Source organism: Canis lupus, chromosome 14 (genome assembly GCF_003254725.2).
Source record: "Canis lupus dingo isolate Sandy chromosome 14, ASM325472v2, whole genome shotgun sequence".
In the NCBI taxonomy this organism is placed as follows: domain Eukaryota; kingdom Metazoa; phylum Chordata; class Mammalia; order Carnivora; family Canidae; genus Canis; species Canis lupus.
Genome location: NC_064256.1, coordinates 37,284,836 through 37,308,629, shown reverse-complemented (window position 1 = coordinate 37,308,629; position 23,794 = coordinate 37,284,836). Strand labels below are relative to the sequence as shown.

The 23,794-nt window shown below is 37.3% G+C and overlaps 1 protein-coding gene across 7 annotated transcripts in view; it reads right to left on the bottom strand.

Annotated features, from left to right (window-relative positions):
- Positions 1-816: 816 nt before the first annotated feature.
- The window catches only part of STK31 (serine/threonine kinase 31), an 86,725-nt gene continuing 63,747 nt past the window's right edge, over positions 817-23,794 (bottom strand). For 3 of the 7 annotated variants that reach the window (XM_025464387.3, XM_049093715.1, XM_025464389.3), the window contains 2 exons: positions 19,639-19,707; positions 817-1,102 (listed from right to left, as the gene is read on the bottom strand). In XM_025464387.3, coding sequence (XP_025320172.1) covers positions 904-1,102; positions 19,639-19,707 — 268 coding nt within the window. In that variant the 3' untranslated portion in view covers positions 817-903. Of the gene's footprint in view, positions 1,132-19,638; positions 19,708-23,794 lie in introns of all 7 variants that reach the window. The other 4 variants (XM_025464388.3, XM_025464393.3, XM_025464391.3 and 1 more) reach the window with 4 other exon arrangements.

Below are 23,794 nucleotides of genomic sequence, written 5' to 3'. Positions count from 1 at the left end.
TCCCTAGACCTTGTTTTCATCACTTCTCATCTACTTTATTATATTAGCCCTCTAAACAGTCTCCCTACCTCCTATCTTGGTGGTACATAGATGGATTTTGAAGGAACTTAAGCTGTTTAAAATTCTTCAATGACTCCACATTTTCTATAAAATGATTAGGTAGGTATGATTTTGTTTTGTACAAAGCCTTTAGTCACCTACTATATAACTATTCCCTGCCTATTTTATACTATTAAGCACAACAAAAAGTTTTTCCCTTCGGTGCCTTAATCGTATTTCCCTGCCAATTAAGATACTCTTGCCCCTCCTTCAACTTTATTACTCATTCTATCAAATCTAACTAACGTACTCTTCCAGAAAAGCCTACCATGACATCCCTCTTCCACAGTTTGAGTGTACTCCTGTAAAGCTCTGTACAGAGCTACCACTGGATACTCCACATTGTATTAGTAAGATTTGTTTATATCTCTGACTTTCTCAATAGATTGTGTGCTTTGTAAATGTAAGGACAATGTTTTAATTACCTTTATATCCCCAGAACTGGGTATATGGCCAATTATTTGTTGAATGTATCACCCTTCACCATCGGCTGGCTCATGTAACTGAAAATCTGTATAGGATTTGTCCAAATATCTAAAAACCTTTTCTATTACAAGTATCATTGTCTATGCAAATTCAAAATGTACCATACACAGAAAATCATTCCTTAACAACTCCAGTTAAATGAGATTTCAAAGTACATAATTTTTTTGCACAGCCAAACATCTTTTATTTTTCACAAATGGAATACCAAAGACACAACCCAACCAGCTCCAGAACACTTCCGAATTTTTTTGTTTACTTAGCCAACTGAAAAAAAGTTTTAAAAGGAACATCTGCAACAACAAAAAAAATACTAATCCATCAATCAAAGCTGGCTTCACCATTTCTTGTCTTTTCCTTATATTGGTCCAAGTTCTCCATCTTTAATTCTTCTTTTTCTTTATATTGTGTATATTCAGTATCTTTTTCTGGGTTTGGAGTTGATTTCCCCTTTGGCACCAAGAAACATTCTGCATTCAAAACTTGCTCAGCAGTCATTGAACTTCTACAATATATCAAGCTATAGAGGAGGGATTTGACATTATCACCCTGCAAGGAAAAAGGTTACAGAACAAAAGTAAAATCAAAACAAAAGGACAAATCTGAAATAAGGAAGAAGGATCCAACTCAAAAATACTTTTAATCAATAAACAGAGCTAACATCAATTTTTCCTATTTAGATTTTTTAAGATTTCTATAAAATTCAACTACTTATTGGAAAGCAATAAGCAATACTCCAATAATAAACAATGGAATTAAATCACAGGGAAAACCTGTAATAAGATCGTAGGTGAAATATCTCAAAAAGAAAGAAACTTTAAAAAGAACATTTTAAGGCTACCCTCTTCTTCTTCCTCTTTTTTTATGGCACTGGTCAGAGTTTGACACTGAAAATTTTACACTAAAGCTTCTTTAGAAGGGAAACCTCTTCTACTGGTCAACTGCCTATGGATCAGTTTTGAAGTGTTCTCCAGGAACTTCCTCTACCACCACTACCATTATCATCATTATGGGGAGCCAGAATTTATTAGGTACCACTATTTCAAAGAACTTTTTAAAAGTTATTTGTACTATCACACTGTAATAACTGCTCTATTATTTCCACCTGTCTGACAAAGCACCTGGATATGCTTTTTTTTTTTTTTTTTGCCCCTGTATGATGACTCCAAACAGAATACATTTCTTTCCTTTTTTGAAGATTTCATTTATTCAAGAGACAGAGAGCATGAACAATTGGGAAATGTAGAAGCAGGCTCCCCGCTGGGCCAGGAGCCCAATGTGGGCCTATATCCCAGAATCCTGGGATCATGACCAGAGCTAAAGGCAGCTGGTTAACTAACTGAGCCACACGGGCACCTGAAACAAACATATTCTACACTGAATAAAAATCACCTGTTTATTGCTAATGTTCTCCCTGGACTCTAAGATCCTTAAGACTGGGAATTTTAGTTTATCACTTCATCCTCAACAACTAGCACAGTGGCAGTAATATAACAAATATTAAATACTTTTAAATTAATGCCATAGTGCACTCTATAGAATATGTTTCTAAACATACTTAAGGACAGCACCTTCAGCAAGTATAAACTAAAAATTACAAAATCTAGTGGCTTAGTCGCTTAAGCATACAACTCTTGATTTTGGCTCAGGTCATGATCTCAGGGTCATGAGATCAAGCCCATCAGGCTCCACAATGGGCACACAGCCTGCTTGATATTTTCTACCCTTTCCCTCTGCACCTCCACACCTGCATACAATTCTCTTTCTCCCTCTAAAAATAAAAAAATTATTTGCTGAGAAGGTAACCTGGTACTGCCATTGTGGAAAACAGTATGGAAGGTCCACAAAAAAATTTAAAAATTTTAAATTTAAAATTTTAAATTTAAAAATTTAAATTTTAAATTTAAAATTTAAAATTGCTGCATATGATGCAGCAATTCCACATCTGGGCATTTCTCTGAAGGAAAAAACACTAACCCAAAAAGATATATGCATCCCCCATGTTCACTGTAGTATTATTTATAAGGGCGAGGATATGGAAACAACCTACATGTCCATCAACAGATGAAGGGATATGAAAAGATGGTGTAAATTATAGAAGTAGCCCAAGTGTCCACCCGTAGATGAACAGATATAGAAGATGTAGTATGCACACAAACACAGGAATACTATTTAGGCATAAAAAATGAAATCTCACCATTTGCAATGACATGGATGGACCTAGAGAGTATAATGCTAAGTGAAATAAGTCAAAGAAAGACAAATACCGAATGATTTCACTCATGTGGAATTTAAGAAACAAAACAAATAAGCAAAAGAAAGAAAAAAAAGATGGGATCCCTGGGTGACTCAGCAGTTTAGCGCCTGCCTTCAGCTCAGGGTGTGATCCTGGGGTCCCAGGATCAAGTCTCACATCAGGCTCCCTGCATGGAACCTACTTCTTCCTCCGCCAGTATCTCTGCCTCTCATGAATAAATCAAAATGGGGAGAGGGGAGAGAGGGGAGAGAGGAGAGGAAAATGAAAAGGAAAAGGAAAAGGAAAAGACAAACCAAGAAAGAGACTCTTAACCAGAGAGAACAAACTGATGGTTACCAGAGGGTAATGTGGGTAGGGCAATGGTTGAAATGGGGGATGGGTATTAAGGAGTTCATTTGTCATGATGAGCACTGGGTTATGTATGGAATTGTTGAATCACTATATTGTATACCCAAAACTAATATAACACTGTATGTTAAGCAATTGGAATTTTGAAAGAATAAAGTGCTATTCTGTAGCCAAAAAAAGGGGGGGGAAATGATACACACACACACACACAAAATGGAAGTTATCGTTCAACCATAAAAAAAGAACGAAATCTTGCAATCTGTGATAACATAGATGGATCTTAAGCACAATATACTAAGTGAACTAAGTCAGAAAAAGATAAAACAACTACCAAGATCACAGATACAGAGACCAGATTAGAAGCTGCCAGAGGCAATGTGGTGAGAAGTTGGTGGGCAAAACTGGTGAAGGGGTCAAAAAGTACAAACTATAAATATTTATTTTACATGTAAATCATGAGAATATTATGTACAGCAGCATGGTGACTACTTAATAATACTGTGTTGCCTATTTGAAAATTGCTAAGAACAAAAACAGACACATAGATCAATGGAACAGAATAGAGAATACAGAAGTGGACCCTCAACTTTATGGTCAACTAATATTCAACAAAGGAGGAAAGACTATCCACTGGAAAAAAGACAGTCTCTTCAATAAATGGTGCTGGGAAAATTGGACAACCACACGCAGAAGAATGAAACTAGACCACTCTCTTGCACCATACACAAAGATAAACTCAAAATGGATGAAAGATCTAAATGTGAGACAAAATTCCATCAAAATCCTAGAGGAGAATACAGGCAACACCAACACTCTTTTTGAACTTGGCCACCACAGTAACTTCTTGCAAGATACATCCATGAAGGCAAAAGAAACAAAAGCAAAAATGAACTATTGGGACTTCATCAAGATAAGAAGCTTTTGCACAGCAAAGGATACAGTCAACAAAACTAAAAGACAACCTACAGAATGGGAGAAGATATTTGCAAATGACGTATCAGATAAAGGGCTAGTTTCCAAGATCTATAAAGAACTTATTAAACTCAACAGCAAAGAAACAATCCAATCATGAAATGGGCAAAAGACATGAACAGAAATCTCACAGAGGAAGACATAGACATGGCCAACAAGCACATGCAAAAATGCTCTGCATCACTTGCCATCAGGGAAATACAAATCAAAACCACAATGAGATACCACCTCACACCAGTGAGAATGGGGAAAATTAAAAAGGCAGAAAACCACAAATGCTGGAGAGGATGTGGAGAAAGGGGAACCCTCTTACACTGTTGGTGGGAATGTGAACTGGTACGGCCACTCTGAAAAACTGTGTGGAGGTTCCTCAAAGAGTTAAAAATAGAACTGCCCTACTCCCCAGCAATTGCACTGCTGGGGATTTACCTCAAAGTTACAGATGCAGTGAAACACCGAGACACCTGCACCCCAATGTTTCTATTTCTAGCAGCAATGTCCACAATAGCCAAACTGTGGAAGGAGCCTTGGTGTCCATCGACAGATGAATGGATAATGATGTGGTTTATGTATACAGTGGAATATGACTCAGCCATTAGAAATGACAAATACCCACCATTTGCTTCAACGTAGATGGAACTGGAGGGTATTATGCTGAGTGAAATAAGTCTATCGGAGAAGGACAAACATTATATGGTCTCATTCATTTGAGGAATATAAAAAATAGTGAAAGGGAATAAAGGAGAAAGGAGAAAAAATAAGTGGGAAATATCAGAAAGGGAGACAGAACATGAAAGACTCTTAACTCTGGGAAATGAACTAGGGGTGGTGGAAGGGGAGGTGGGCGGGGGGTGGGGATGACTGGGTGGTGGGCACTAAGGTGGGCACTTGACAGGATGAGCATTGGGTGTTATTCTGTATGTTGACAAATTGAACACCAATAAAAAATAAATTTATTAAAAAAATGAAAATTGCTAAGAGAGTAAATCTTAAAAGTTCTCACTCCAAGAAAAAAAATATTTATAACAATGTATGCTGATGGATGTTAACTAGATGTTATTGTGGTCATTATTTCCCACTGTGTACAAATATCAAATCATTATAAAACTAAACTAATGTTATATGTTAACTAATATTATCTGTCAATTACCTCTCAATATAATCAAGTTCTGCTACATGATATATGTACTTCTGAATATAATTAAACCACTTACGAAATTGTTTTTAAAATAATAAAATCTCTTATAGTCCATGCAATATAAAAAAGAGTAAAATAATAATAATGTCCAAAAAAATGGAGGTATTATTTTCCCAACTACAACAGAATATCAAGATACTATTGATATTCAATTCTCATTCTCAAATTAACCCATTAATTCAAAATACTTACAAAGTCTCAATAATGTTTTTCAGAGGACTTAACAAGTTGGTGCCAAAATTCATAAGGAAAAATAAAAGGGCAAGAATAACCAAGACAACGTTGAAGAAAAACCTAAGAAAGGAATGTCAAACAAAGTCCACTCTATAAAGACACAATATTTTAAAATGTGTAACTGCAGACTGTTGGCATAGGGATCAATAAATAATCCAAAGAACAAAATGGAGCCCCAGATTCATGAGTACGTGGAAACTTGGCACAGCATAGAGTGGTATTACTAATCAGTAGGGATAGACTGACTATTGAGTACATGGTGCTGGGTCAACTATCTGTCCACATATATATATATATATATATAAAAAAATTGAACCTTACTTCATATATACAAAAAATGGACTTCAGATAGATTAAAAATACAGGAGAGAAATAGAGGAAAAAGGCAGGTCCAAAAAATGGCACATGAAGAACATTTATCAGAAAAAATACAGTAAAGATTCATTCATTCATCCATTCATTCAAAATATATTTACTTAAGTCTTATTATGTATCAACTACTGACATTGGGGATACAATGATGCACACGCAAAACCCCACCCTAGTAGGCCCTTACTGAGCATACAAAATATTTTTTTAAAAAAACTTAATGAAACAATAATCTTTTTTTAAAAGGACAGACACATACATATACCTATCTATGATACATACATAGAATCTTTCTGGCAAGATTCACAAGAAACTAGCAACACCACTGGGGTTTCCAGAAAAGAGACCTGGGTAGCTGAGGGACATATCAATAGGGATGTGCTTCTTTTTGTGAATATCTTATCACACACATGTATATAAAGGAACATCTATTTAAAGGAACTACCTTCAAATAAACATAAGGTTGTACAATAGAGAATAGAATGAAGCTGTCTGAACTTAAAAGTAATTAAGCAAAGACTGAAGGCCATCTGATTGGACCTACTGCTAAAGAAATTCTTCTGGGGACTGAGAATTAGTGAATTATCTTCTAATATCGAATAATATCTAATAATTGCATAATTCTATGATTTCTCTCCACCTGTAATATGGCCCCTGTATTGTCTAAATTATAGTTCCCTCATTTGTTTGATAACTACATGTGATTATAGAATATAGATAAAGACAACCCCATTTCTAGCACTAACAGCTGCCTCAGATCACCCAAGCAAGGGATCTCTGGGTGGCTCAATGGTTTAGTGCCTGCCTTCGGCCCGGGGCATGATCCTGGAGTCCTGGGATCAAGTCCCATATCAGGTATCCTGCGTGGAGCCTGCTTCTCCCTCTGCCTGTGTCTCTGCCTTTCTCTCTTTCTCTGTGTCTCTCATGAATAAATAAAATCTTTTTTAAAAAATTACCCAAGCAAATACTACACAGCCAAGTACTCTAATTTGATCTCCATTAGCAGTTATATCAAACACATTAAATAAAAACTTCTTATATTTATTCACCTTCTTTATACATACACCTAGCAGAGTGCCTAGCACTCAGCTAACAGAATAGAACCGTAGCAGGCAAACTTCTAAGATGTTCCCCACTGATCCCTAATTCCTGGTATTCATGTCATCATGTAATCCCTTCCTTTTGTGTATGATTACCTACAGAGTTAGTTATGAAAAACTGTGACTTTGGTCTAGCTAACAGACTTTCTATCCTTACTCTACTACACTTTGATGAAACAAGCTACCATGATGGAAATACAGCAAAGAATGGAGTGCAATTTCTTGTAAACTGAAGAGGAACTGAATTCTACCAACAATCACGTGGGCTTGAAAGCAGATCTTCCTACTAGGGAGAAGCCGGTCAGTCAGGCGGCAGCTCCCAACGGAGGGATCTGAGTGCCCTACTGCCTTTGGGAGCTGCGTCCCAAGCGCAATTCCAGCAGCACAGGGCCCCGAATCCCAAGGTGCCAAGGAGACACAATCCACGATCCTGCATTCTCCTTGGAACAGGGGGAGGTGGGGAGGACACAGGACAGCGAGGACTCTCCTGTTGCCAGGCGCCCGCCCCCAAGCTGTGCAGATCAGCTCACCCACACTGCCCTGAGACCATTTAGGCCAGTGTGGACTGGGAGACTGTAGTAGTTACTGGGGGAGCTGTGTCCAGGGCCACCAGGGAACAGGGGCCTCACAGGGTAAACAGCTCCACTGAGCCCGTAGCCAGCAGGGGGTGGGGCATCTCCTGGTACACACACCTGAGAATCAGCACAGCAGCCCCTGCCCCCAGAAGACCAGCTGGAAGCACAAGGGAAGAGCAAGTTCTTGACCCAGCACCGCTGGAAAGCTCCAGGGGAAGTCGAGGGATTTACAGTATATATTATCAGAGGGTACCCCTATTTTTTTCTTCCTTTTTCCAGTACAACTTGTTTTTATATCAGACTGTAAATTTCCTATTTTTTTCTTTTCCCACCTTAACTACAGTATTTTACCACCTCTTCATTTTTAAGATTCTTCCTTTTGACCTTCATATTTCTACAATTACAGCTCCTAGATATATTTTCTACTTCTAGATTCCCTTCAACATATTCAACTTAATTTTGGGAGATATTCAAGATATGTTTTTTATGTTTTGTGATTTTTGTTTTCTCTGCCTCATTTTGTTCTACAATGGCAGAAGTTAATACCTTCTAAAACATGACCAGCACGCACCCAGAACCAAGTGGTATACCATGCTGGTTCATTCCATGAGATTCTTCATTTCCTATCTGCCCCCCTCTTTTATCTCATTTATGTATTGGTTGTCAATGTTGGGGCCTTCTACAAGTATTTCTGGTTTATATAAATTTATATTGAGCATCTTCTAACATACAAAACTTAATATACTCAGAAACAAGAGGATCACCTTCTAGAACCCCTCCACTACAACTTTGTCACCACCACCATGTCCCAGTATCCCCCCCCCTTTTTTTTCTTTTTTTTTCTCTTCTTTGGGATTCTTGGCCTTTTATTTTTTACTACTTTGTTTTAAAATTTGTTTTTCACTTTAGTGGTACTTTTGTTTTATTAAGTTCTGAACTTTGTTTTCAATTTCTGGTCTCTAAACTCAGCAGAATCATCTAGGGTGAAATATATTTAGGTCATGGTTGATATTCTTGACTCACCCAACTCATACAGCCACTCAGCACTAAGCAAAATGACTAGAAAGAGGAACTCACCACAAAAGCAAGAATCAGAAACAGTACTCTCTGCCACAGAGTTACAGAATTTGGATTACAATTCAATGTCAGAAAGCCATTCAGAAGCACAATTATAAAGCTACTGGTGGCTCCGGGGAAAAGCAATAAAGAAATCAAAAGACTTCATGACTGCAGAATTTAGATCAGGACAAAATTAAGAATCAATTAAATGAGATGCAATCCAAACTGGAGGTCCTAACAAAAAGGGTTAATGAGGTAGAAGAAAGAGTGACTGACATAGAAGACAAGCTGATGGCAAGAAAGGAAGCTGAGGAAAAAAGAGAAAAACAATTAAAAGAGCATGAGGAAAGGTTAAGGGAAATAATTGACAGCCTCAGAAGGAAAAAATCTACATTTAATTGAGGTTCCAGAGGTCGCCAGGAGGGCCACAGGGCCAGAAAGCATATTTGAACAAATCATAGCTGAGGACTTCCCTAATTTGGGGAGGGAAACAGGCATTCAGATCCAGGAGATAGACAGATTCCTCACCACCCCCCCAAATCAATAAAAACAGTTCAACACCTCAACATTTAATAGTGAAACTTGCAAATTCCAAAGATAGAGAGAGAATCCTTAAAGCAGCAAGAGACAAGAGATCCCTAACTTATATGGGGAGAAATACTAGATTAACAGCAAACCTCTCCACAGAGACCTGAAGGCCAGAAAGAGCTGGCAGGATATATTCAGGGTCCTAAATGAGAAGAACATGCAGCCAAGAATACTTTATCCAGCAAGGTTCTCATTCAGAATAGAAGGAGAGATAAAGAGCTTCCAAGATAGGCAGAAACTGAAAGAATAGGTGACCACCAAACTAGCTCTGGCAAGAAATATTAAAGGGCACCCTGTAAAAGAAAGAGGAAGCCCGAAGAAATAACCCACAAAAACGGGGACTGAACAGGAATTACGACGACACTAAATTAATATCTTTCAATAGTAACTCTGAACGGGGGGCGGGGGGGTCTAAATGATCCCATCCAAAGAAGCAGGGTTTCAGACCAGATAAAAAAGCAAGACCCATCTATTTGTTGTCTACAAGAGACTCATTTTAGACCTGAGGACACCTATAGCCTGAAAATGAAAGGTTGGAGAACCATTTACCTTTCAAATGGTCCTCAAAAGAAAGCTGGGGCAGCAATCCTCACATCAGATAAAGTTTATCCCAAAGACTGTAGTAAGAGATGAAGAGGGACACTATATCATACTCAAAGGGTCCTATCCAACAAGAAGACCTAACAATCATGAATATTTATGCCCCTATTGTGGGAGCTGCCAAGTATATCAATCAATTAATAACTAAAGAAAAGACATATTTAGATAATAATACACTAATAGTAGGAAACTTCAACACAGCACTTTCTGCAAATGAGAGATCTTCTAAGCACAACATCTCCAAAGAAACAAAAGCTCTAAATGATACACCGGACCAGATGGATTTCAGATACTTATAGAACTTTGCATCCCAAATGCAAATGATTACACATTCTTCTCAAGTGCACATGGAACTTTCTCCAGAATAGACCACATACTGGGTCACAAATCAGGTCTCAACTGATACTAAAAGATTGGGATTGTCCCCTGCATATTTTCAGACCATAATGCTTTGAAACTTGAACTCAATCACAAGAAGAAATTTGGAAGAAACTCAAACACGTGGAGGTTAAAGAGCATCCTGATAAAAGATGAAAGGGTCAACCAGGAAATCAGAGAAGAATTAGAAAGATTCATGGACTAATGAAAATGAAGATACAAAAAAAAAAAAAAAAGAAGATACAACCATTCAGAATCTTTGGGATACAGCAAAAACAGTCCTAAGAGGGAAATACATCGCAATACAAGCATCCCTCAAAAAATTGGAAAAAACTCAAATACACAAGCTAACCTCGCACCTAAAGGAACTGGAGAAAAAAAGCAAATAAAACCTACACCCAGCAGAAGGAGAGAGGTAATAAAGATTCGAGCAGAACTCAATGAAACAGAGACCAGAAGAACTGTAGAACAGATCAACAAAACCAGGAGTTGGTTCTTTGAAAGACTTAATAAGATAGATAAACCATTAGCCAGCCCTATTAAAAAGAAAAAAGACTAATGAACAAAATCACGAATGAAAAAGGAGAGATCACCACCAATACCAAGGAAATACAAACGATTTAAAAACATACTATGAGCAGCTGTACGCCAATAAATTAGGTGAACTAGAAGAAATGGACGCATCTCTGGAAAACCACAAACTACCAAAACTGGAACAGGAAGAAATAGAACACCTGAACAGGCCAATAACCAGGGAGGAAATTAAAGCAGTCATCAACAACCTCACAAGACACAAAAGTCCAGGGCCAGATGGCTTCCCAGGGGAATTCTAGAAAGAAGAAACAATACCTATTCTACTAAAGCTGTTCCAAAAGATAGAAAGGGATGGAATACTTCCAAACTCGTTCTATGAGGCCAGCATCACCTTAATTCCAAAACCAGACAAAGACCTCACCAAAAAGGAGAATTATATACCAATATCCCTGATGAACACAGATGCAAAAATTCTCAGTAAGATACTAACCAGTAGGATCCAACAATACATTAATAAGATTATTCACCATGACCAAGTGGGATTTATCCCCGGGATGCAAGGCTGGTTCAACACTCATAAAGCAATCAACATGATACATCATATCAACAAGAGAAAAAATAAGAACCATACGATCCTCACAATAGATGCAGAGAAAGCATTTGACAAAATACAGCATCCATTCCTGATCAAAACTCTTCAGAATGTAGGGATAGAGGGAACATTCCTTAGCACCTTAAAAGCCATCTACAGAAAGCCCACAGCAAATACCATTCTCAATGGGGAAACACTGGGAGTCTTTCCCCTAAGACCAGGAACCCGACAGGGATGTCCACTCTCACCACTGCTATTCGACATAGTACTAGAAGTCCTAGCCTCAGCAATTAGCCAACAAAAAGAAATAAAAGGCATTCAAATTGGCAAAGAAGAAGTCAAACTCTCCCGCTTTGCAGATGACATGATACTGTACCTAGAAAAACCAAAAGACTCCACCTCAAGATTGTTAGAACTCATACAGCAATTCGGCAGTGTGGCAGGAATACAAAATCAATGCCCAGAAATCATTGACATTTCTATAGTCAATCCCATTTACAATTGCACCCAAAAGCGTAAGATACCTAGGAATAAACCTTACCAAAGAGGTAAAGGATCTCTACCCTAAAAATTACAGAACACCTCTGAAGGAAAGTGAGGAAGACACAAAGAGATGGAAAAATATTCCATGCTCATGGATTGGAAGAATTAATATTGTGAAAATGCCAATGTTACCCAGGGCAATTTACACATTTAATGCAATCCCTATCAAAATACTACGGACTTTTTTCAGAGAGTTGGAACAAATAATCTTAGGATTTGTGTGGAATCAGAAAAGACGTTGAATAGCCAGGGAAGTATTGAAAAAGAAAACCAGAGCCAGGGGCATCACAATGCCGGATTTCAATTGTACTACAAAGCTGTGATCATCAAGACAGTGTGGTACTGGCACAGAAACAGACACATAGATCAGTGGAACAGAATAGAGAACCCAGAAATGGGCCCTCAACTCTATGGTCAGCTAATATTTGACAAAGCAGGAAGACCATCCACTGGAAAAAGGACAGTCTCTTCAATAAATGGTGCTGGGAAAATCGGACAGCCACATGAAGAATGAAACTAGACCATTCCCTTACACCATACACAAAGATGAACTCAAAATGGATGAAAGATCTAAATGTGAGACAAGAATCCATCAAAATCCTAGAGGAGAACACAGGCAACACCCCTTTTGAACTTGGCCACAGTAACTTCTTGCAAGATACATCCACGAAGGCAAAAGAAACAAAAGCAAAAATGAACTATTGGGACTTCATCAAGATAAGAAGCTTTTGCACAGCAAAGGATACAGTCAACAAAACTAAAAGACAACCTACAGAATGGGAAAAGATATTTGCAAATGACATAACAGATAAAGGGCTAGTTTCCAAGATCTATAAAGAACTTATTAAACTCAACACCAAAGAAACAAACAATCCAATCATGAAATGGACAAAAGACATGAACAGAAATCTCACAGAGGAAAACATAGACATGGCCAACATGCACCTGAGAAAATGCTCTGCATCACTTGCCATCAGGGAAATACAAATCAAAACCACAATGAGATCCCACCTCACACCAGTGAGAAAGGGGAAAATTAACAAGGCAGGAAACCACAAATGTTAGAGAGGATGTGGAGAAAGGGGAACCCTCTTGCACTGTTGGTGGGAATGTGAACTGGTGCAGCCACTCTGGAAAACTGTGTGGAGGTTCCTCAAAGAGTTAAAAATAGTCCTGCCCTACGACTTAGCAATTGCACTGTTGGGGATTTACCCCAAAGATACAGATGCAATGAAACGCCGGGACACCTGCACCCCGATGTTTATAGCAGCAATGGCCACAATAGCCAAACTGTGGAAGGAGCCTCGGTGTCCATCGAAAGATGAGTGGATAAAGAAAATGTGGTTTATGTACACAATGGAATATTACTCAGCCATTAGAAATGACAAATACCCACCATTTGCTTCAACATGGATGGAACTGGAGGGTATTATGCTGAGTGAAGTAAGTTAATCGGAGAAGGACAAACATTATATGTTCTCATTCATTTGGGGAATATAAATAATAGTGAAAGGGAATATATGGGAAGGGAGAAGAAATGTGTGGGAAATATCAGAAAGGGAGACAGAACATAAAGACTCCTAACTCTGGGAAACAAACCAGTGGTGGTTGATGGGGAGGAGGGCGGGGGTGGGAGTGAATGGGTGACAGGCACTAGGGGTTATTCTGTATGTTGGTAAATTGAACACCAATAAAAAATAAATTAAAACAAAACAAAAAAAAACAAAGCTGTGATCATCAAGGCAGTGTGGTACAGAAACAGACACATAGATCAGTGGAACAGAATAGAGAACCCAGAAATGGGCCCTCAACTCTATGGTCAGCTAATATTTGACAAAGCAGGAAGACCATCCACTGGAAAAAGGACAGTCTCTTCAATAAATGGTGCTGGGAAAATCGGACAGCCACATGAAGAATGAAACTAGACCATTCCCTTACACCATACACAAAGATGAACTCAAAATGGATGAAAGATCTAAATGTGAGACAAAATTCCATCAAAATCCTAGAGGAGAATACAGGCAACACCAACACCCTTTTTGAAGTTGCCACAGTAACTTCTTACAAAATACATCTATGAAGGCAAGAGAAACAAAAGCAAAAATGAATTATTGGGACTTAAGATAAAAAGCTTCTGTACAGCAAAAGAAACAGTCAACAAAACTAAAAGACAACCTACAGAATGGGAAAAGATAATTGCAAATGACATATCAGATAAAGGGCTAGTATCCAAGATCTGTAAAGAACTTATTAAACTCAACACCAAAGAAACAATCCAATCAAAAAAAAAAAAAAAACAATCCAATCATGAAATGGGCAAAAGACATGAACAGAAATCTCACAGAGGAAGACACAGACATGGTCAACAAGCACATGCAAAAATGCTCCGCATCACTTGCCATCAGGGAAATACAAATCAAAACCACAATGAGATCCCACCTCACACCAGTGAGAATGGGGAATATTAACAACACAGGAATCCACAAATGCTGGAGAGGATGTGGAGAAAGGGGAACCCTCTTGCACTGTTGGTGGGAATGTGAACTGGTACAGCCACTCTGAAAAACTGTGGAGGTTCCTCAAAGAGATAAAAATAGAGTTGCCCTACGACCCAGCAATTGCACTGCTGGGGATTAACCCCAAAGATACAGAGGCAGTGAAATGGCAGGACACCCGCACCCCATGTGTATAGCAGCAATATCCACAATAGCCAAACTGTGGAAGGAGCCTTGGCACTCATCAAAAGATGGATGGATAAAGAAGATGTGGTCTATATACACAATGGAATATTACTCAGCCATTAGAAATGACAAATACCCACGATTTGCTTCAATGTGGTTAGAACTGGAGGGTACTATGCTGAGTGAAGTACGTCAATCGGAGAAGGACAAACATATTGTCTCATTTACTCGTGGAATATAAAAAATAGTGAAAGGGATTAAAGGGGAAAGGAGGGAAAATGAGTGAGAAATATCAGAGAGGGTGACAGAACATGAGAAATTCCTAACTCTGGGAAACGAACTAGGGGTAGTGGAAGGGGAGGTGGGTAGGGGGATGGGGTAAAAGGGTGATGGGTGCTGAGGGAGGCACTTGACGGGATGAGCACTGGGTGTTATACTATATGTTGGCAAATCGAACTCCAATAAAAAATAAAAAAGAAAGCAGAGCTTCCTCAGTCAAGAATTAAGATGACTATGACAGCCCAGTCAACAACTTGACCCAGCCTATGAAAGACCTTGAAGCAAAGAACCCAAATAAGCTAAGCCCAGATTCCTGACTCACAAGGAGTAAAACAGTAAATGTGTGTTAAATCGCTAAATTTCAGGAAAATTTGTTAAAGTATAGTTTTTATATCAAGTCTGAAAGAGCAGGAATTTCAAGTGGTCACTTTGTGTGAAGATACAACCTCTAACAGCAATACCTGTATTTTTCTAATGGCAAGAAATCCATATCCTAAGCTTTTAAAGTACAAAGTATTATCACCTTTTTTGTTATCCCATTCTACACTACAGCCAGTAAGTGTAATAAATAATTTCAGTCTCCCAAAACTTGTCTCCAATGTTTTTTATTCATATCCAAGAAGTATAGCAAAGCTCCTTAGGAATCATTTCTAATGTGTGTTTATGAAAAGCTAATTTCATGGGATATTGGATGTTATAAAACACAGGATTTCTGTGGTCAAATAAGTTAAAGGACTACAGAGTTAAATAAAACTATATGTGTTCCTTCATTACAGTCCAAATAATCAAAAGGGCATGAGACCATGTTATCTGAAAGGAAGAAATAAAACTGGTTCATAGACAAATGACAGGATTGTCTATATAGAAAATCTGAAAGATCAGAAAAAAAACTCCTGAAATTAGTAATTGATTATAATAGCAAGCTTGCCACATATAAAGTTAACATACAAAACTCAATCACCTTCCTATATACAACAATGAGCAAGTGGAATTTGAACACCAAAAACAAAATACTTAGGTATATATCTAACAAAATAGGTAGAAAATCTACCTGAGGAAAATTGCAAATCTCTGATGGAAGATATTAAAGAAGAACTACATAAAAGGAAAGATATTCCATATTTATGGATAAAGACTCAATATTGTCAAGGAATCAATTCTCCACAACTTGATCTATAGATCCAGTATATTTCCAACCAAGCTCCTAGCATGTTATTTTGTGGATATGAACAAACTAATTCTAAAAGTTTACATGGAGAGGCAGTAAGACCCAGAATAATAAACAAATATTCAAGAATGAAGTTGTAGGCTGACACGACCCACCTTCAAGACTTGCTATAAAGTTACAGTAATCAAGACTTGTGGTATAGGGATGCCTGGGTGGCTCAGTGGTTGAGCATCTGCCTTGGGATCAGGGTGTGTTCCCAGGGTCCTGGGATCAAGTCCTCTATTAGGTTCCCCATGGGGAGCCTGCTTCTCCCTCAACTTATGTCTCTACCTCTCTGTCTCTCTCATGAATAAATAAATAAAAGCTTAAAAAAAAGTGTGTGGTATTAAAGAATAAACCAATAAATTAATGGCATACAATAAACCCATAAAATATACTCAACTAATAATATGACAAAAAGGAAAAGGCAATACAGTGGAGATGGGTCTTTTCAACAAATGGCACTGGAACTGGAATCCACAAAAAAATGAATCTAAATATAGACCTTATGCTTTTCACAAAAAGTAACACAAAATGGGTCATGGATCTAAATGTGAAATGCAGGCAGCCCAGGTGGCTCAGCAGTTTAGCGCCGCCTTCGGTCCAGGTCGTGATCCTGGAGACCGGGGATCAAGTCCCATGCCAGGGTTCCTGCATGAAGCCTGCTTCTCCCTCTCTCTGCCTGTGTCTCTGCCCCACCCTTCTGTCTCTTATGAATAAATAAAATCTTTAAAAATTAATTAAAATAAAATAAAAGTGAAATGCAAAACAATAAAATTCCTAGAAGATAACATAGGAGAAAACCTAGATGAAATTGGGTTTGGTGATGACTTTCTAAATACTACACCAAATGCCATGAAAGAAAAAACTGATAAATCAGAGATAGCCAAACTGTGGAAGGAGCCTCGGTGTCCAACGAAAGATGAATGGATAAAGAAAATGTGGTTTATGTATACAATGGAATATTACTCAGCTATTAGAAATGACAATACCCACCATTTGCTTCAACGTGGATGGAACTGGAGAGTATTATGCTGAGTGAAGTAAGTCAGTCAGAGAAGGACAAACATTATATGTTCTCATTCATTTGGGGAATATAAATAATAGTGAAAGGGAATATAAGGGAAGGGAGAAGAAATGTGTGGGAAATATCAGAAAGGGAGACAGAACGTAAAGACTGCTAACTCTGGGAAACGAACTAGGGGTGGTGGAAGGGGAGGAGGGCGGGGGGTGGGAGTGAATGGGTGACGGGCACTGGGGGTTATTCTGTATGTTAGTAAATTGAACACCAATAAAAAATTTAAAAAAAAAGAATATAAGAATATAAAATTAAAATTAAAAATGTCTGCTCTGTAAAAGACACTATCAGGAAAATTAAAAGACAAGCCACAGATTATGAGACAATATATGCAAAAGATTTTCTGATAAAGGACTGTTTTTCAAAATACACAAGAATTCTTAAAACAGTAACACACACACAAAAAAACTCAACAGTAAGAAAACAGTAAAAAATGGGCCAAAGACCTTGCCAGACACCTCACCAAAGATACATGAATGGCAAATCAGCATATGAAAAATGCTCCACACATCATCTCTCAAGGAAATGTAAATTAAAACAAGATACCGCTATACATCTAGAATACTGATAAATACCAAATGCTAGCAAGGACGTGAAGCAACAGGAATGGTAATACAAAATGGTACAGTCCTTTAGACACTAACAAAACTAAACATACTCTTACCATACAAGCCAGTGACTATGCTCCTTGGTATTGACCTATTAAAATGAAAATTTATGTCTACACAAAAACTTGCACATGGATGTTTATTCATACCTACCAAAACCTACAAGCAACCTAGATGACCTTCAGCAGGTGAACAGGTAAATAAACTGTGGTATATTCAGAAAATGGATTATTATTTAGCACTAAACAGAAATGAGCTATTAAGCCTTGAAAAGATCTAGAAGAACTTTTTTTTTTTAAGATTTTATTTATTTACTCATGAGACACAGAGAAAGAGGCAGAGACACAGGCAGAGGGAGAAGCAGGTTCCATGCAGGGAGCCCGACATGGGACTTGATCCCAGGTCTCCAAGATCACGACCAGGGCCAAAGGCAGCACTAAACTGCAGAGCCACCCAGGCTGCCCTAGAAGAACTTTAAATGTACATTACTAAGTGCAAAAAAGTCAGTCTGAAAAGGTGACATACTGTGTGATTCTAACTACATGACACTCTGGTAAACGCAAAACTATGGAGACAGTAAAAGGGCCAACGGTAACCAGTGGTCTGGGGAAGGCAGAGATAAACAGGCAGAACACAAAGGATTTTTAGGGCAATGTAGATACTCTGTATGATACTATAGTGGTGAACACATGCCATTATATATTTGTCCAAACTCATAGGAAGGCACCACGCTTTCAATGGGTTGTGCCTTTCCTCAATTACATTAGAGGAAACCCTAATGTAAATGACCGACTTTAGGTGATAATGATGTGTCAATACAGGTTATCAATTGTAATAAATGGACCACTATGGTGGGGGATATTAATGGACAGACTATACATATGTGAGAGAAGGAAGGATACAGGAAATCTCTGTACCTCTCTCTTCATTTTGCTATGAACCTAAAACTGCTCTTAAAAAAAATAAAGTCATAAAAACATTTGTAAGATATTTTAAAATAAGTATTTTCTTTCTTAAAAAAATTGCATGAGAAATTTTTAGAGATTATACTTCCATAAACTTATTTACTGCCATATTTATAACCTCTTAATATCTAGTCATACAGGACTACTCCATTTCAAAAGAATTTAATATTTTCATGTATTACCGCCTTTACCTAGTATACCAGCACCTCATTCTCTCTCTTGTAAACTCCTACTTCAATCTTGAAGATTCACCTCAAGCTACTTGCTGGCATCTTCTACCTCTCTCTTCCCTCCCCCTTTCTCTGCAGAGTTAAAAATTAGCTCTCTCCAAAGTACTTTCTTAATACCCTACTTAGGGATCGTGGTTGTTTACCTGTTCATATTTCTAAATTATTCATTTATTCAAAACTGCAATCCTGGTAATCCAGCATCTAGTTCAATTCCTAGTATGGACTAGATACTCAAAATATGTTGACTGAATACATATATAAATGTATGTTTATATTTGGCAAAGCAATATGAATGACAGATATATGACAAAGAAAAGACACAGCTAGATACTTATAAAAACTAGTAAAATATTAATATTTTAAACTAATGTTTTTAATATTTTAAATAATATGATCTTGGAAGATACAGCAAAGACTATTTTTTCTTTATTACTTATATTACATAATTTGTGTGAAAAATGTACAATCCAGCAGTATTCTCTAGCAACAATTCTCTGGCAGTGGTGTAAGCAAGGCATTTGAATTTTTCTTATTTATTATGAACGCTATTTTGCATTCTTAAAAAAAGTAGAGGACATTTTCAGTCCAATATTTATGTTTACGTTACTGGTACAACTACAGCATACGTTTCCAACCAGTAAATGACAAAAAGGTCGCATACCAAACGAAACTGATCCACTTTTGGAATTCCATCTTCATTTGTCTCAAATTTCTGATTTTGAACAGAAAGCTGTTAAAGAAAATGAAAATGGATAAATCCCCAGTGTAGCAAAATACCAATCTTATAAGCAGTCAATTCTGGAACTGTTCATATTCTGGAGAAGAGAGAACAACTCATTCAAAGGACATACATTAGCTCTTACAGGATAAAAAAAAAAAAAACTTTCATGTTAATAACCACTTGTTCCAAGTAACTAAACAGTTCCCGGGGCTCCTCAAGTATTAACAGAGTTGATGAATATAGTATAAGAAACTGCAATACTTCCTCACATTTCAAGTAAAAACATCGAAACTTTGTGGCTTATACCATGTTGGTTTCATACATTAAGTACAAATAAAGTAAATCAAGCACGTTTCTTTCCTTCCTAATACTTAACCTATGTTCAAGAAATACATATTAAACTTTTAAAACTATTACATGTGGAGATTTCTTATATACCCAAATTTTCTGAATCCTATATACTCATCACCCAGCCCCCAAAACCATCAGCCTTATGTATAAACCTACATGTTATTCTTGAGGTAAATCCTATACATTTCATAATTTCATTTGTACATATTTTAGTACATATTTCTAAAAGATAAAGTCTTTATTTTGACACAATGATATCATCACACCAAAAAGTAATTTTTTTTTCTTTTTTTTTTTTTTAGTAATTCTTCAATACAGGCATACATCAGAAATATTGGGGGTTTGATTCTAGACTACCATAATAAAACAACTATCACAATAAAGCAAGTCAAATGAATCTTTTAGTTTCCCAGTGCATGTAAAAGCTGTAATAACATTTAAGTGTGTAGTAACATTATGCCTAAAAAACCTATATACATATCTTAATTTAAAAATACTTTATTGCTAAAAAGATGCTAACCATCATCTAACTTTGAGTAAGTCATAATCACTAATCACAGACCACCATAATAAATATAATAATAATAAAGAAGTCTGAAGCAGTGCAAGATTACCAAAATATGACAGAGACACTATGTGAGCTAATGCTGTTGAAAACCTGACATCAACAAACCTGCCTGACACAGAATTCTGTACCTTCAATTTGTAAAAAATGCAGCATCTGCAAAATGGAATGAAGTGAAGCACAATGAAACAATATATGCCTGTATAAAATATCCAGTTTTCAAATTTTTTTAAGATTTTATTTCTGAGGGATCCCTGGGTGGCACAGCGGTTTGGCTCCTGCCTTTGGCCCAGGGCGCGATCCTGGAGACCCGGGATCGAATCCCACGTCGGGCTCCCGGTGCATGGAGCCTGCTTCTCCCTCTGCCTGTGTCTCTGCCTGTGTCTCTGCCTCTCTCTCTCTCTCTCTGTGACTATCATAAATAAATTTTAAAAAATAAAAAAATAAAAAAAGATTTTATTTCTAAGTTATCTCTATACCCAATGTGAGACTTAAACTTACAATCCCCGAGGTCAAGTCACATACTCCAGAGACTGAACTAGTCAGGTACCCCAAGTTTTCAAATTTTTAATCATCTCATAAACATCAGAAATTATTTTACTTGTATATAGTTTATTTAAATCCAGATCCAAATAAGTTCCATACATTGTAATTTAAAAATGAGCAAAAGGACTTATGGTTTCTTTCTGCTCCTCACCACTAAGTAAAACTATGTTGGAAGTAAAAAACATAGCTAAAGGAGGTCTCTGAAAGGTTAAAGAAGAAAACTGGCTAAAGACCCCAGGACTGGAGGAACAACAGTGAAAGGGTGTCTTATGACCCACCGCCCTACATCCAAAAAAAAACAGAAAGTGACTCAACTAGGATAAACTCAAATCAATGAAATTTCTGAAAACTAAAAACAAAACAAATCTTGAAAGCAACCAAAGAAAAACATTACCTATTTGAACAGAGGATTTCTTATGTGAAAACATGGAAACCAGATGGAAGTGGCAGAACATTTTCAACTGTTAAGAGACGAGAACTTTCAACCACAAATTCTATATCCAGTGAAACTATCCATCAAGAAAAAAGGTAAAATCATATGTTCTCAAGAAGGAGAAAAGAATATGTCACTAGACAATACATTCTTAAAGACTAAAGGAAGTACTTCAATCAAAAAGAAAATGAATTTTGGGGGCACCTGGGTGGCCTAGTTGATTAAGTATCTGCTTTCTGCTCTGGTTATGATCTTAGGGTCCTGAGATTGAGCTCCACATCAGGCTCCCCTCTCAGCAGTCTCCTCTGCCCCTCCCCCTGTTTGTGTACAGGCTCTCTCAAATAAATATTTTTTAAAAAAAGGAAATGAGGGACGCCTGGGTGGCTCAGCGGTTGAGTGTCTGCCTTTGGTTCAGGGTGTGATCCAGGGGACCCTGGGATTGAGTCCCACATTGGGCTTCCTACATGGAGCCTGCTTCTCCCTCTGCCTGTCTCTGATGAATAAATAAAATCTTTAAAAAAAAAAAAAAAAGGAAATAAATTTTAAAAAATATAATGGAGGGTAGCCCTGGTGGCTCGGCGGTTTAGCACCGCCTTCAGCCCAGGGTGTGATCCTAGGGTCCCAGGATTGAGTCCCACATTGGGTTCCCTGCGTGGAGCCTGCTTCTCCCTCTGCCTGTGCCTCTGCCTGTGTGTCTCTCATGAATAGATTTTTTAAAAATCTTTAAAAAAAAAATATAATGGAGCATCAGGAAGGAATAACAATGGAAAGAACAGAAATATGAGGGAATGCCAAAGACCATCCCTCTCATCGTAAGTTTCCTAAATCATATACAATGTCTGAAACAAAAGTAATTCAATCACACCATGTGACACTCAAAACAATGATAGCTAAAAGTGGGTTGGGTGAAGGAACCTAAACAAAAGGCCTCTACACTACTCAAAGTGTTAGAACACTGATACCAGTAGAATCCAGTAAGACACATACATATATTGTAATAACCATAACAACCTAAGAAAACTATAAAAGGCAATACACTCAAAGCACCATAAATAAATCAAGATGAACTCTTTTTTTTTTTTTTTTTTTTTTTTTTTATCAAGATGAACTCTTAAAAAATATTCAAGCAACCCAAAGAAAGGCAAGAAAAGAGAAATTAATGAGTAAGAAATACAAGAAACAAACACAAGAAAGTGGTAGATTTACCCCCAATATATCAATAATCACCTTAAGTGTTGCAACAACATGGATGGACCTAGAAAATATTATACTATAAGAAATAAGTCAGAGAAAGACAAGTACCATATGATTTCATTTATATGTGGAATCTAAAAAACAAAACAGACAAAAGAGCATTGCATGCCAAAATAGATTACAATTTCCCTTATCTCTGTTATCCTACACTTCCAAAGTATATGAAAGCTTTAAGGTCTTGTATTAAAACCCTTTATAACTGAAATATGTAAAGGGTGACTTCGGTTTTCCTGACTGAACTCTAACAGAGTCCTCACAACTATGTCATATCCTGCATCAAAGCAAAGCAAACTGCAGATTATAAATTAGAAAGCATTAAAAGAAAACCACAGGCTCAAAAATGGTGTCACTTGGTAAAGGTCCCACATCAGTAAACCAAGACTTACTACCTAACTGCAGTTTCAACCTCCCCATCACCTTCCCTGAAATGTAATCTCCACATAACCAACATAGGAATTTCCTGGTCAGCACCAGGAAATTTACTGACAGATTCTTCCATTACCTATAGGATGATCTTGCCTAAAACAATGGATTATTTGCAAATAATTTTTTCTACTCCCTCTTTACCTTTAAAAACCTTTCCTATTCTGTAACACTCTGGAGCTCCCTTCTACTTACTAGATGGGATGCTGCCAGATTCGTGAACTGATTAATAAAGCTAATTAGATCTTTAAAATTTACTTAAAGTTGACTTTTAGTTATTTAACAATGTCTTACCTTCTAATAATGCTTATCTTTCTGTTCATTCTTTCTCTCATATGCCCACATTGAGTCTTAATTCCTTTTCACTTTGTTTTGTGCGTGATTCTACCTCATTATATCCAATGCCTGTCTTTCCATTAATTCTGAGGCAATTGATTGTTTTCTCCAAGGCAGAGGGAGCACAGTACATGCTTCCTAATAATAAGCCTCTTACTTTTCTAACAAGCCTCTTACTAATAAGCCGT